This window comes from Lasiodiplodia theobromae, assembly GCF_012971845.1.
Source record: "Lasiodiplodia theobromae strain AM2As chromosome Unknown scaffold_10, whole genome shotgun sequence".
In the NCBI taxonomy this organism is placed as follows: Eukaryota; Fungi; Ascomycota; class Dothideomycetes; order Botryosphaeriales; family Botryosphaeriaceae; genus Lasiodiplodia; species Lasiodiplodia theobromae.
The window spans coordinates 253029-267385 of NW_023336300.1; the positions used below are offsets into that span (position 1 = coordinate 253029).

Here is a 14357-nt window from a genome sequence, read left to right on the forward strand (position 1 = left end):
GTGGATTTCGGGAGTGAACAAAGATCCCGACACAAGTTTAAAATCAAAATTGCGCAAGTGCGTCCGGACAGTAGATTTATCGACTTAATGAAAGCTGAATGATATATGCTTATGGCCATTTCGGAAAGATCCAAAGTTTTCCCACCACCCGCTGTGCTGATTTTGCTCAAAGTATCAATCTCAAAAGCAGGCTATATAGACTAGAATTTTGAAACACTTCACAGCCTTATAGCCGAAAGGTGACCAAAGGAGTCAAGAGCCTCTTCAGTAATCACATCTGTGGCCCAAAGCTCCGCATCCTCTGGGGTAGGAAGCCATCCATTTTTCCACAACCACAAAGCCGCCCATTTCCTTATGCTGAGTGACTCCCAGGAGATTATTGGATCCCCTCCAGAATAGTGATCGTCTCTCATACAACTGTTCTCGTGTATAGCGTTCCTGCAAACAAGGCCGTCTTCATGTCTATTGAAAGAATGATGCGTTGGCGCCTCTGTAGCTATGATACGGTAATAAAGGTTGAACGGTGGACGATAGTATACCGGCCCAACGTCGCCCCCACAAAGATCACAAGTCCCTTGTAGCCTCTCATCCAAAAGAATTTCCAAAGCCACGGTCTTTGGGCCGGCGATGTCACCTATCAACTCTTGAATATCTTCAGAGCTGGGGGTCCGACACCCAAATAGCTCATCTTCTTTCCGCAATAGATCTTCGATGTCAACGCCTGATCTGTCCAAGGCTTGGCACCAAAGTACCCAAGCCGCGGGCATGAGGGCCACTTCAGTCGGGGAATAATCATCTCCTGCTCCTTGGACCGGTGCACCTTGGGAAATCAGCTCCTGAAGAAGGAGTAAGACATCTTCTTGTTCCTTTCCGTTTGCAATGTAAGCGCGACAACTTGAAAGCCGGTAACAGAGATGATAAAGGATGCTTCGCCCATCATGTTCAACTGCTCGAATATCCGCATTTGCTTGTAGGAGCTTCTTTACCAGCCGTACCATGTTGGAAGAATGTGTTTTCGTAGCTTCCATGAGAAGTGTTGTCCCATTGTATTGACACTCATTGATGTCCAGGACCTGCGCGATTAAAGCCTGGAGCTGATCTTCGTTTATCGTTTGACAAGCCAAGAGATTGCTACAAGCGTAAAACATAGGTGATACTGGATAGGAGGCAATGACTCCACCAGAAATGTTGTGAAGTGTTATCACAACGTCACACTCGAAACAACCATGTGTTTCAAAAAGTCGGATGAACTCTGCGTATGGGACTTGGCAATCTTCCGGAATCCAGTATTGCAGAAAGTATTCCAATGCTGTCGTTCCATATCTAATCGATAGTCAATATCAACTGCTATCGCCGAAGGGTGAGTCTCTTACCTGGTGCAGTCAAGTGCATCTGCCCCGAGGCGTAACAAAAGACGGCATATATCAAACTGGTTGTTGAAGATCGCGTACTAGTATACTGTTAGCTATGTAATCTCACCAGGAGGATCACTGATTCCTGACCACGAGCAATGAGTCGCCATCCATATCTCTATCCGTAGCAGAGCACTCGCCACGTTCTAGAATTCCTCGTACTTCTCCGATGTCTCCATCACATATTCTGTTGATTATGTCGCATTCCGGTGGAACAATGCCGAATGTGCGAACTGCCGATGGAATTTTCAGATGATTTCCGGAGTAGTTGAAGCAAGATGCAGATATTCCGGGAAGTAACCGAGACGAATTTGGTGCAAACAGGATGCGAAATCCTTTAAGATTGCACGATAAACCTCCGCCATCGATATGACAACCTTCAGTGATCCAGATAGATAGATTGCCCTCTGGAAGATGGACGACCATTTCCATCTCTTCGTTTCGAGTCATGAAAATCGTCTGTACCGAACGTCTGGTTCGACCACGTTGCGTCATAACGGAGGATGACTGTGACCTTACAAAGTGCAAGGCCTGAACTGCAAGCTGCTGCGTGGTTCTTTGAGTTCCATAAGGAACAAGAACCTGCCCGCCTTGGATCTCCGAGTCAGCCAACACGCGTACGCCACAGATAATTTTTCCCACTTCTTTCTTCACCCAGTTTGAATCGCCCCTGGAAGTTCCTGGTAGAGTGGTTTTCACTAGCACAAAAGGTAGGAGCCGCCAAACTACAGCCAATGTCGCAGCTGCATCGTTTGCAGAGCCGTTGTGCAGGAGGATTGGAGTGCGATTATTGACATGATTGGTCTTGATCGAGTCGAGGAGATCGGCACGCAATTGTGTTTGTCCATTAAGAATATCGACGCGAAATTGTTGTTGCTCCCTGAATAATTGCCGAGAGGCAGCTATGTTGCACTGGAGAGCCCCCAGAGTATCATATCGGAGCTGTGTCTGGTTGTGGAGGACTAGTCGTGTGTTCTCATTGACGGTGGCGAGTGCTCCGATTTGAGCAAGATCATTGCTCCTGAAAGCCGAATTAGCGCGTGAGTTTTTGGGATGTATGTAGGGCATATACCTTCCCAAGATACTTAAAGTGGTGTGAGTGAGCAAAACCCTTTGTTCAAGTCGAGAGCAGATCTTGATGATAGACCGTTCTTCGTTGCGGACACGGAGTGCTTTGAGAAGGCGACGAGCGAGCGAGTCGGTATTGAAGATAGGTTCATCTATCTTGACACGAAGAAAGCGCAAGTCTTCATTGATACTCTTGACGGCGAGACGTATCGACGATAGGTTCCGAGGGTTAATGTGGGCCATAGAAGACTTGCGATAGGTGTTCTCTAAATGCTGCAAATCCTCGAGCAGGCGCTGGACCTCACATACCACCTCATGAGTGTGGCGAAGTGTTTCCGAGGCATCTTTCAGGGAAGCGATAAGGTTGGAAATTTCGCGGGCTGATTTGATGGTGACATCAACAAGGCCAATGGCCGCTGCGGCCGCTGAGAACGGCTCTGCCATTATTGTGCATTACCGAAGGAAAAAGAGAAAAAATCCGATCGAGTATCTGGCGAGCGTGAGCAGAAGGATGGGCCACTGGCGAGGCTGGAAGCGCATGTGAAGTATGGGCCCCTCCGATTATGAGTGTTTCAAGACATTACTATCGGGTGGGAGGCTGTGCACTGTGCCAGGCTCGCACGCCTTGGATTGTGGCAGCTTCGGATCGGCCGGCTGGCAAGCTCTGGAACAACAACGCATTTCCATGCTTCTACCTAATGCACCTCGCCCAATCTAGTTCCGACAGCTGATGGAATTGAGTGCTGGGTACTCTGTCTGGCTGCACAATATAAGATTCATTCGCTCCAGCACCGCTCAGCCTTGCCCAAAACCCCGCAATCATGCACGACACAGCCCCATGTCGTCATCTGTACCCCTTGCAGCTGAATATTTGCATGGTTTTACAACAGGGGAATTGTGCTATGAAAATTATGGGATAGGCTAAACCTGGTAGCGTCCTGCTGTTTGAGGGGTCAACGGGTATCTAATACTCAGAAAACTTAACTCATGCTTGCTACCGGCTACGAGAAGGAATTGTGTTTCTACTATATCAGAGATACAGAATTGAAGTTTTGACCATATGAACGACGCTGTGGCTCATGGAGTGCAAGGGAGGAAGGAGTAAGCGGGTCAGCTCGGCCAAGTGGCTGTTTCAGCCGCGTAGGGTATCTTGTTCGTCCGATCCGACTTTTTTTTCTCTCGGATTTCCATCTTTAATTCATATCATCTATTCTATTTCTTTCTATCAGCTCCTGTTTTCGTGTGTCTCTCTCACAACATTAATGGTGCGAACAGAAACCAGATGCTTGTCGTCGGGTTCTTGCGGCGTGCGGAGGTTTCGATTGGCTGAGGGTTTGACTGGGCCACACAGCCGGCGACCCGCTTTCTCAGCCTTTTCATTGTGGATATGAACGCATTTCAACGTGGTTAACTGAATGCAATTGCTCAATACTATTTTTGTACCTTTGGAAATCAACATTTATAGCTTGTAAGAGGTGTCTATCGTGGAGACCGTAGCAGGAATACTCACTTGCCAGGTATGAGCAAGTTTGCGTCATGACCTTTTATCTCTACACGTTCACCTGTCGTACTTTTAACCATCAGACTAGTACAGGTCACGCTCTCTCCCGAACTTTCTACCTTAAATCATACTATGACGATAATTTCATAAGATTCTATCATTCGACCAGCGTTGACCGAAAGACATGGCACTTTGCGAAAGTATAGGATCTGAGGAGACAGATGTATAGTGATAAATGTTTGAGATCTGCACACTGCTCCATTCGTTGATTTCCTTTTCAATCATCTGACTGCGTCAGTTCGTGGACTTTTTGTTCTCTCCCCTTGCAGAAACAATTTCGATCTCTCTGATCTCATGTATGGATCATGCATCATACATCACTCATTTACTATTCCAAGATGGTTCCCCGACGCTACGCGCAATAGCAATTATGTGTTGCAGCGATGCAGTTCCTGGAGGAAGAGCGGTAATAAGCGCAGAAATACTAGATCTGCCAATGAGAGGCGTCCACACGGACAGTCTAACCGAGATGGGGTTCCGGAAGAACACTTGGTCAAGATTTCAGGCCAATGAAGGTTGGGGGCCAGAATCCTTCGCGGCTCGATCGGGTAAATCAGCTTACGCCCCTTTCCACAAAATGTGGAGCCGCATCAGTTGGGCTTCCAAATATAACTTGACACAAGTATTCGACAGCGGCGCTCGGCCTCTAAAGGAAAACACCAAACGTCATTGCCCGGAGCCGCGTCCGTGTACAAGGCGGTACAAAAATACCGCCCATCTCCCAAACGCTCCGGCGCAGCACTGCATGCCGACCGGCTGATCCAACAATTCCCTCGTCCGGCTTTCGCATTTTCCACCATGGGAGCACAAAACCTTCAAGCATGGCTCACCGGCCTTTTCGCCATCCTTTCCGCCGTCGCCTTGGTTGACGCCTCGCCCACACTCCACCGCCGCGCCGGCCTCACGCCCAGCCTGACGGGCGCGCTCAATGCCATGTCGACGGGCTCCAGCACCTACCCACGCGCCAACACGCTGTCCAATGGCAACATCCTGGGCACCTACACGGCCTTCGCCGACGGCGACTCGATCATCACGCTGGCAGAGAGCAGCAACTCCGGCGAGACCTGGACTACACTCGGCACGGCGGACCGCGGGCCCACGAACACGACGGACATCGACAACCCATTCGCGATCGAGCTGCCGTCGGGGCGGCTCCTCGTCGCGTTCCGTAACCACGACCAGGAGCTGGACGAGACGTACACGTACTACCGCATCACCGTGTGCTACTCGGACGACGGCGGCGCCTCGTGGGCGTACCTGAGCACGCCGGCGCAGGAGCCGGGCCCGACGACGGGCGTGTGGGAGCCGTTCATGCGGCTGGCGGCCGACGGCCAGACGCTGCAGCTGTACTACTCGCGGCTGAACAACGACAACGACCAGGACAGCATCCTGCGCACGAGCGCCGACGGCGGCGCGACCTGGTCCGACCCCACTTCCTTCACCGGCACCGAGCTGAGCGACTCGCGCGACGGCATGCTGGGCGTCGCCGAGACGGACGCGGACGGCGGGCTGATCGCCGTGTTCGAGACGGAGACGGGCGGCGGCAGGTTCCACATCGAGGCCGTGAGCTCGCCCGACGACGGCGAGACGTGGACCGATCGCCGCATCGTGTACCAGTCCGAGGGCTTCAACGCGCAGGCGCCGCAGGTCATTAATGTCGGCGGCACGCTCGTGGTGAGCTTCCAGACGGATGAGGACGGCGATTATGTCGTCAAGGTGGTCACGAGCGCGAATGGCCAGGATTGGGCGGATAAGACGACCGTCATGGATGCGACGAGTCAGTGGGCCGGCTTGTACACGTTGGATGATAGCAGCTTCTTGGCCCTGGCGGGCCATAATGGCGTGGCGAGTGCCCAGAAGGTTGTGCTGGTCTAGAAGTAATCAGCCATGATGCATATAATGACCGTATATACCACTCCTTGACGGATATACATAATGAATGAAACAGAAATGACGGAAATTACTATCGTATGTGAGGATGGAAAACATATTACCATTACGCGCCTGATATTCGAGTGTGAGGTGTCCATGTATAGTTTTTGAAGGTAGATATTGCTGAAGAGCTCGATGCATCACATACCCCTCTGTGTGAGCATTGGAAGTACGCTAGGTAGCCAAAGGGAATAGAGAAATTTAGTGTTCCGTGAACCTAAAAGTTACCCCAACCGGTAACGGAAACTTTCCGATCCGACGTAGGACTTCATCCCAACCTCCTCGATCACCTTCATGACTTTCTAGAGTGTGGGTAGTTCGCATGATAATAACAAAGATGGCTGACCAAGAGATCATTTGATTAGCTACGCATGCCCCTCAGATCAAGAGGTTCGAAAGCGCGGTAGCCAATGCTTCAGGTTCGGTGACGTATGGAATATGTCCTCCCGGCGCGACAAACAGCGTCTCTTCGCTTCTCCCCAGCCGTTCCATCAAAGCCAGCGTGGCTTCTCCGGCCCGCTGATCCTTCGTACTCTCGCCCACCGAGAGCACGAGCTTATCTCCCGCCTTCTTCAGCGCCTCCAGATCCCACTTCTGGAAGACGTACGGCGGCTCCCTTTCAAGCCAATACATCACATCGGCCCTCGCGTCCGCGCTCGCCGCCGGATCCAGCAGCACCGGCAGCGCCTCGCGATCCTTCCCGTCCGCAAAAAACGACGCGAACGTCTCGACGGCGTACGGCGCGCCCTTGTCGCGATACAGGCCCGTCAGCGCGCGGTGCTCCGGCTCCCGCTGCGCCAGGACCTCTGGCGGCAGCACCGTGATGGCCGGCGGCTCGTGCGCGACGCATTTCCTGATGGGGTAGTCCGGGTGGCGTTCGAGGAAGCGGAGCGAGACGATGGCGCCGCTGCTCGTGCCGAATATGCAGGCACCCGCCGCTGCCGCCGTTGTGTCACCATCGCCCGGGACGACGACGGCTTTCAGCAGGGTGGCCAGGTCGTCCGCGTCCGTGTCGAGGCGGTGCGCGTAGTCCTGCGCGCCGCGCAGCAGGCTGCCCGACAGCCCGCGCCGCGAGTACGTCGTCACCGTCATGCTGCGCGATAGGAATGGCACCAGGAAGCGGAAGACGCTCTGGCTGCCCGGCGCGCCGGGGACGAGGATGATGTGCAGCGGGCCGGAGCCCGTCGTCGTGTATTCGAGCGTCGCGCCGGGTACGTCGAGCGTCGGCATCGTGGACGGGAGGGAAATTGGATTGGTTTGAGGAGAATATTCTGTACAGCAGATGCCTTCGTAGAGGCGGGGTAGGCAAGTGGGGTCTTATGTTATTGCACAATAAGATCTCATTCGATTGCTTATGTAACAATTCAATTCATTCTGACATTCCCTCTGCCTCAACACCTAGTAGAACTGTGCCTACGAAACCCAATGTAACGAATAACCTGAACACCAACGTATGCTGTGTGGCGTATGGTGGATACTCTGATGGTGGACCACCTGCCCCTCTCCGCGTGTTGCTTCCCTCTGCGCCCCGCGACTCCTTTCCCCTTACGCCTTGATCCTTTAAACAGAAGTTGTGTTTGCAGAGCTTGCTTGCCGGCGTGAACCTTCAGCCTTGTGCAAGCTCTCTCCCCAACGCCCCCGTCGCCAAAAAAAAAAAAAAAAAAAAACGCCGTCAAGTCATGCGAGTCGAGATTGGGAAGAAAATCCAGTATGAAGGCAGGTTCAGGCCGGAATTATTCAAGGCCGTCGGAGGTCTCGATCTTGGTCGTGGTTTGGCTTAAACGTGGTCCCAAAATCTCACTGTTCTCAGGCGGCGTCCGGGGTTGGCGGATTGCTCTGGTCGTACTTCGTTGGCCGGCTGAGCTGGGCTGGTTTTGCCCGCTCCTCGTCCGTCGCTGATTGCCGCCTGTATGCCGTGTGTGATCTTCTCTGCGAGAGGAAAAAAGAAGTAGAAGGCCAAGGCCAAGAAGCCTGTGAGACTGAAGAGGACGAAATCCATTCTGATGAGGGAGGAGAGGTATGCGGTGGCGTTGACTGAGCAGGACAAGATGTCAGATAGTATTTGAGTTACTGAATTCATGATTGATGTGAGGCCGCTTCCCGTCGCGTCTTTTATAATTGCGCATCGTCGAGTATTCATAGCATGCGAATAAAAGTTAGCATCATTGTAAGGCTGTGCAAGATGCGGCTGAGCCCAAGGCATCTCTTGCCCTACCACACCGACTTGGGGGCGGCCTCAAAATTGAGAGTGCTTAGACATGCTCAGTCCTCGTGATTTTGTTCAGGGCTACGTTCGCGCTCTATGGGGTAAAATGATCTCGTGTTGCAACCCGTCGATCATCGGCCTGGCCCCCACAAACTGCGGATGCAACGCAAGCGCTGGCCTGCTCTGCTACCTACAATAGATACATTCGGCTTTGCAATGACTGCCTCTGCGTACATTCTGAAAAGAATGAAATTCCGAAGACGTGATGAGAGAAAGGCGAAGTCTGTACTGCACACCCTGCACATATTTTTCTGGTCTCAAAACTAGAGCGCATTTGCGGCACAGCAGCAAAGACCAACAGGCAACAGCCCACCACAACCCTATAAATAGTTCGTTTCTTGCAAGTGGGCCAATAACCAATTCCACCATAAGCCGGCGACACATTATTCCCGACCCCAGCGGCGCTTCTGCCTTACAGTCATCACCGGCTTCGAGTCAACTTCGCTGTAGTTTCTATTCTATCCACCAACGCTCCAGTTGCCGAGTTCCTTTGACACCTTCTACCTGACTCGAACTTTCAGCTATCGCGTCATCGGCTCCACGTGGGTTTTGCATGCACCCTCCGTTCAGCCAGCCACACCCGCTTCGCACGCGTCCCCATCCAGGCCACAGCCTCGTCTCTCGCATTTCGTCAACGATGAAGACTTGACCCATAATTTCCGCCACATCGGGCCTTTATCGCAAAAACCCCAATAACAATATCGCTGGGATTCATCTGGGCGATGGCGCACAACCCAATAGGAGGACCAGCAACCATTTCCGAGGAATACCAACCACTGGATCGAACTTCCCGCAACATCCGGCTTCTTGAACTACTTCCAGGAAAATGGACAGACGAGCTATCTTGCCAAATTTTTGTTGTTTCTCTCGACGATGATCCATATTACGAGGCACTTTCCTATGTCTGGGGAGAGCCCGACTTCTGCCGGCCTATTTGGATAAACGGTTCTCCACACTCCATTACCAGGAATCTCGACAGGGCTCTTCGGCGTCTCCGCCAACCAAACAGAGCGCGAGTCATGTGGATCGACGCGCTATGTATCAACCAGTCCAACGTCGAAGAAAGATCCCATCAGGTCAACATGATGGGTGCCATCTTCTCGCGTAATGCAGAAGCCCTCCTCTTTTTAGCAGATTATGAGGAAGGCCGATTGTTGCCGGACGCAGGCCTACGCGAAGACTCATCTCTGAAAACTCAATCCGAAAATTCACCTCCGATCGAGAATGCCACCGGCCTCTCAGAAAATTCAGATGGTGTTCTCACCCGGGAAGATGCGGTTAGGGCAGTCGCATTGCTGCATAGACTATCCAATGGCGATCACTGCGCGCACTCTGAAGCAGAAGCGCGCTCAGACTCATACACTATGAATCTCCAGGCCATTGAAACCATCGTCAGTCTACCCTGGTGGAGCCGTATATGGACGGTTCAAGAAGCTGCATTGCCTCCACAAATGACAGTTGTCTTCGGCTCAATACATGTTCCGTGGTCGATATTCTCGAATGCTGCCCTAAATATATACAGGCATCTTTCCCAATCTTGCTGTTACTTTACTAGACAATCCGTTCGAGCTTTTCAACTATTCTACTCGAGAATGTTCCCTCTGATAGACCTGCGCGAGTCTTATTATGAGGGTCCATTAACCTTGTGTCATTACCTAAATGTATTCCGATACCGCCAGGCGTCCGACCCTCGAGACAAGGTATACGCACTCATCGGTCTTCATCCCAACGACACTGGAACATACGTAGATGCAGACTATTCTATCACTACATCTCAGCTGTATGAAAGCTTTGTCGTCAAGTCAATTGAGTTTGGGAAGGATCTGCTACCGCTGCTCCGAAAGTACGAGCTAGTCCGTCGCTCAGGTTTGCCATCTTGGGTGCCAGACTGGAGCGCCGAGGGAAACGGGTGGTCTGAATACGAGATGCTTCATATCCAGACGTATATATTCTTTGACGCATCAAAAGGTACTACACCCGTCATCTATCCAGCTATTGATTCAGTTTTAGCGCTATCAGGTATCGCTGTCGATCATGTCACGGCGCTAGGTTGCTGCCTTGCAGATCCAACTCCAGAATCTTCTGAAAGAGCTGTGAAGCAGTGGAAAGAGCTCTTGAGCTGTGAAAATATCAAAGGATGTCAGTACGTTGGAGGGGGCACATATGAAGCTGCATTTTGGCGACTTTTGACCTATGATGTGATATGCCCTATTCAAGAACGTCCAGGGGTGAAAAGGCGCCGTAGGACCGTGCCTGGTGACTATGAAACATTATTACACAGTTTCGAGTCTCAAAATGAGCAAAACGGCTTCACTTATGATCATGTTTCCCTCGGAAGGTTTTTCATCACGAACAACGGGTATATTGGCCTGGGATCACGCGATACAAAGATTGGGGACTGTATTTACGTGCTACACGGAGGCAAAGTCCCATTCATTCTAAGACCGGTGGAAGGTCAAAGCGTTTCTCCATCATTTCAATATATTGGACATGCTTATGTACATGGTATCATGGACGGAGAGGTGATGCAGAATCCAGAGAGTCAATCAGAGGTGGTATCTCTTGTGTAGAATAAGAACTGGGTAAAAATCTATTCCTCGTGTTTTCAAGACAAAGATTTGAGTAACAAATACAATTTTGTGGGATGTAACTGCTTTTGTGAGCGATGGCATGTTAGAAAAGGCACTTACCGCTCGAAACTAAGATGTGACTACTCATGATTTCTTCCTAAGGTACGATATGAATATGAAAATGTCAAGGAGCCGACTTGATTTGTTCAAGTCCCAAAGTGACAAAATAAGCAAGGCAAAAAGAAAAAGGAACAGTATGAATGTTGTAACACAGGACGAAAAGAACAGTCCGAGTATGGTAAAAGGTAGAAGAACCAATGAAACAAAAGAGTCCTTACCAAAAGTTCAAGTCACCGGAGCCAGCCATGTCCCCATTCTCAACTTCGCTCAGTACCGTCAACGATCCCAAATGAAGCTTAGCCTCGGCCTCACTGCGACCCTCGAGGTAATCCTGAACGCTGAGTTGGATGCAGCGCATGGTCTCGTCGATGAGCTCTTGGGGGGCCTCGTTCAACTGACGTGGCAGATAGTTCCTCGGGTCCGCCCACGTGTGTTCGACACGCAGTAGCCAATGACCATGTCCTGGGGTCTCCGCCAAAGGGCAAGCCTCAAGCTCGCACACATGCTTGTGCGGCAGGAAGCCATCAGAAAAGTTGTAAGAGCAGAGTGGATCGAGGCATTGCAGACGAAGTTCCTGCTTGAATGCTTGCGCTCTAGCTTCTTCCTTACGGCGCTTGCGCTCTTCGATCTTCCTGCGCTGCATATCACGCCACGGCTCCTCTACGTTCGTCATCCAGTCCAAGTACTCCTGGCGATGAGCAATTTCGGTCTTCTTCAATTTTCCAAGGATGCTCAGCGCGTCCTTGCGGTGCCGGGAGATGGTCACCGCGCTGCCGATGGACGCGTTGAACTCGGCGGTGAAGTTCTGGCCGCCGCGGTGTTTCTTGTTGGTGCACTCCTTACGCCTGAACTGAGGCCAACCATCCTCGTTGTGGAAGTATGGCTGGGTCCTCCAGACGCAGTAATACACCGTAGCGCCGGTGGCAAAGACGTCGTTGCTTTGATCAGCCATGTGGCGGTCCATCTTTAAGAACTCCGGTGCGTAGTAGCCCTCGGTAAAGAAGTACAACTTGTTGTCATCGTCCTCAGTCCTAGGGGAGGACTTGACCTCAGCCGCGCCGCCGAAGTCGGCCAGCTTGACTTGAACAAGCGAGGGGTGATCGCCCGGCGCTGCAGGGCAGACGAGGACGTTCTGGGGCTTCAGATCGCGGTGGATGATGGGGTTGCGGCCTTTCGGTGGCTTGTTGGGCCCGTCGAAGGCCGTGGTTCCGTAGCCGTGGTGGAGGAAGGCGACACCCGCCAACAGTTGGGCATAGATATGGCGCAGCACGTACTCATGCGGAGTGCGCCAGGCTCGAACACTCAAGTCGTTGCAGTCGCGCATCAGGTAGTCACGGAGCGAGCCCAGCTCGCAGTATTCCATGACGAGCACCTGGGTGTCTGGGCTGGGGGTGGCGGGATACCACGCCTCGTTTTGGCTTGCCGGGTGGCATATGGTGTTTTGGCCGTGACCACTGCCTACGTTCGTCAGGAGAGAGAGAATTCGCACCTCATTGTGGGCGATTGGGGTCGTGTAAGACGCCGAGGTTGTGCTGTACAAGTAGCGTTGCTTGATCTTTTTGACGGCGTATGCTGTACCAGACCTGTGGCGCATCAGGCTTACATCGCCCTCGCCGCCGCTTCCAAGTTTCTGAACGTACTCGTACTGTTGAAGGAACGTCTCACGGCGCTTTTTCCTGAGTTGAACATCGACGAGTCGGTCAATCTCAGAATCGATGAGCTTCTCCATGTCCGCCGAACTGATTTCGTCCGACATTTTGAAAGTAGGGATTGCGGTAAGCTTGTGTCGTGAATGTGGAGCTGAAGAATCGAAGAGGAAGAACGGCGCTGCCGTATTCTCCTTGAAGCTCCCTGAGAGTGTTGTGGTGGTCGTGCATTCACATCCAGAGCAAGGTAAGGTCCTCATTTTATGATTGTATGAACATGGAAAGTCCATGAACAATGCTCTTGTGATGAAGAATTTTGAAAGTCGAGATACGTAGATTCAACGAGTATGTTTGTGAACAATGAGTTGTTCGCGATAGTACCTTTGGGTTTCTTTGAAGCGCTTGCTCCCGAGTCTGCGGTCGACTTGGCCTAGTAGCTACCCACGATACCTACTATTTGGCCGGCTGCTGTTACAAGTGAAAAATTGTCATGTAGATGTACTCTGTATGTAGTTTATTATAATCTCAATTTGTTTGGTTCATGGAAACAAAAGCGGCCAGGCAAAAGTACAAGTCTAGTCTAAAGTGTTATGCAGCAATCGATAAACACAAACTGGTACTAGATCTGAATGAGGAAGAGATTCCTCCCCAAATTGTATGGCAGAGCTAAAGATGGGTAGCTGAAGAATCTCCAACTGCGCTAGTTCTACTCCAGTATTGAATTCGTTTATGCACTAAACGAATAAAAAAGGAAGCATTGTACAACACGGGCTCAAGCATGTGCCCATGACGTCATGGGAACGCAACACCGCAGCAACCTCGTGATATATCTCCCAACGGTCCTGACGAGTCTCTCCGCCGCCCCTCAATTGACCGCACAAGCACACCTCAAACTAAACCGATTCCCCACACAAGCCTCCACCACCTCCCATCCTCCACGAGACTCAGTCAAAAGCACAACCACTTCCTCCTCCCCCAATGGCGCCCTCCCACCAGCTCCAAACCGCCCTCCTCGTCATCGACGTGCAAAACTTCTTCACGCCAATGACCAAGCAAGCGCTCCCGCAGATAACGACGCTAATCCACCACTTCCGCGCGCAGCAACTACCCGCGTTCTTCACACAGCACGGACACCCAGAATCCGAACTCACCGGGCCCCCTTTCGCGAACCAGCTAGTCCGCAAATGGGGCCCGGACGGCAGCATCCACCGCGGGTCGGACGACTGGCGCTTGCAACCGCCGGTGCAGGCGCTGATCGACGACCTAGAGGCGGATGAGCGCGAGGGGCGGCGCGAGCGGGGGTGGACGGCGGTAGTGCAGAAGAACACGTACGACGCGTTCGTCAATACGGATCTGGAGGAGAGGTTGAGGGGGCTCGGGGTGGAAAGGGTGGTGGTGTGCGGGGTGATGACGGATTGCTGCGTCGACACGACGGCGCGCAGCGCGTTCGATCGCGGGTGGGAGACGTGGGTGGTCGAGGATGCGTGCGGGAGCGCGAATAGGAAGCAGCATGAGGCCGGGTTGAGGGGCTTTGGGTTTGCGTTTGGGGAGGTGGTGGGGACGGGGGATGTGTTGGCGGAGGTTAAGGGCTGAAAGGGGTTGAGAAGGAAGGACGAGGAGTAAGTAACAACGAGAAACAGGCGTCGGCTTGGTTCGTCTCTTTAATTCATTCCGCTATTATTTTCCTTCTCGTGGTCAAGAATTTTTCGAGGACAACTTATCAGTGTAAGAGTTCAAGATTGGACCAGATATGGATGGGAAGATTGTATTACTAAATGTTCG

At 52.0% G+C, this 14357-nt stretch overlaps 4 protein-coding genes across 4 annotated transcripts; 2 read left to right on the top strand and 2 right to left on the bottom strand.

The window, feature by feature from the left end:
- Nucleotides 1–4839: 4839 nt before the first annotated feature.
- Nucleotides 4840–5916, top strand: LTHEOB_3863 (Glycoside hydrolase family 93; the record flags this gene model as incomplete). The annotated part of the gene is made up of 1 exon (XM_035512833.1): nucleotides 4840–5916. The coding sequence occupies one exon, from the start codon at nucleotides 4840–4842 to the stop codon at nucleotides 5914–5916; it is 1077 nt and encodes a 358-aa protein (XP_035375256.1).
- Nucleotides 5917–6351: 435 nt separating this feature from the next.
- On the bottom strand, nucleotides 6352–7203 carry LTHEOB_3864 (Alpha beta hydrolase fold protein; the record flags this gene model as incomplete). The annotated part of the gene is made up of 1 exon (XM_035512834.1): nucleotides 6352–7203. The coding sequence occupies one exon, from the start codon at nucleotides 7201–7203 to the stop codon at nucleotides 6352–6354; it is 852 nt and encodes a 283-aa protein (XP_035375257.1).
- Nucleotides 7204–11143: 3940 nt separating this feature from the next.
- On the bottom strand, nucleotides 11144–12685 carry LTHEOB_3865 (CAMK/RAD53 protein kinase; the record flags this gene model as incomplete). Its single annotated transcript, XM_035512835.1, has 1 exon — nucleotides 11144–12685. The coding sequence occupies one exon, from the start codon at nucleotides 12683–12685 to the stop codon at nucleotides 11144–11146; it is 1542 nt and encodes a 513-aa protein (XP_035375258.1).
- An 868-nt stretch (nucleotides 12686–13553) lies between these two features.
- Nucleotides 13554–14168, top strand: LTHEOB_3866 (Cysteine hydrolase; the record flags this gene model as incomplete). Its single annotated transcript, XM_035512836.1, has 1 exon — nucleotides 13554–14168. The coding sequence occupies one exon, from the start codon at nucleotides 13554–13556 to the stop codon at nucleotides 14166–14168; it is 615 nt and encodes a 204-aa protein (XP_035375259.1).
- Nucleotides 14169–14357: the final 189 nt, after the last annotated feature.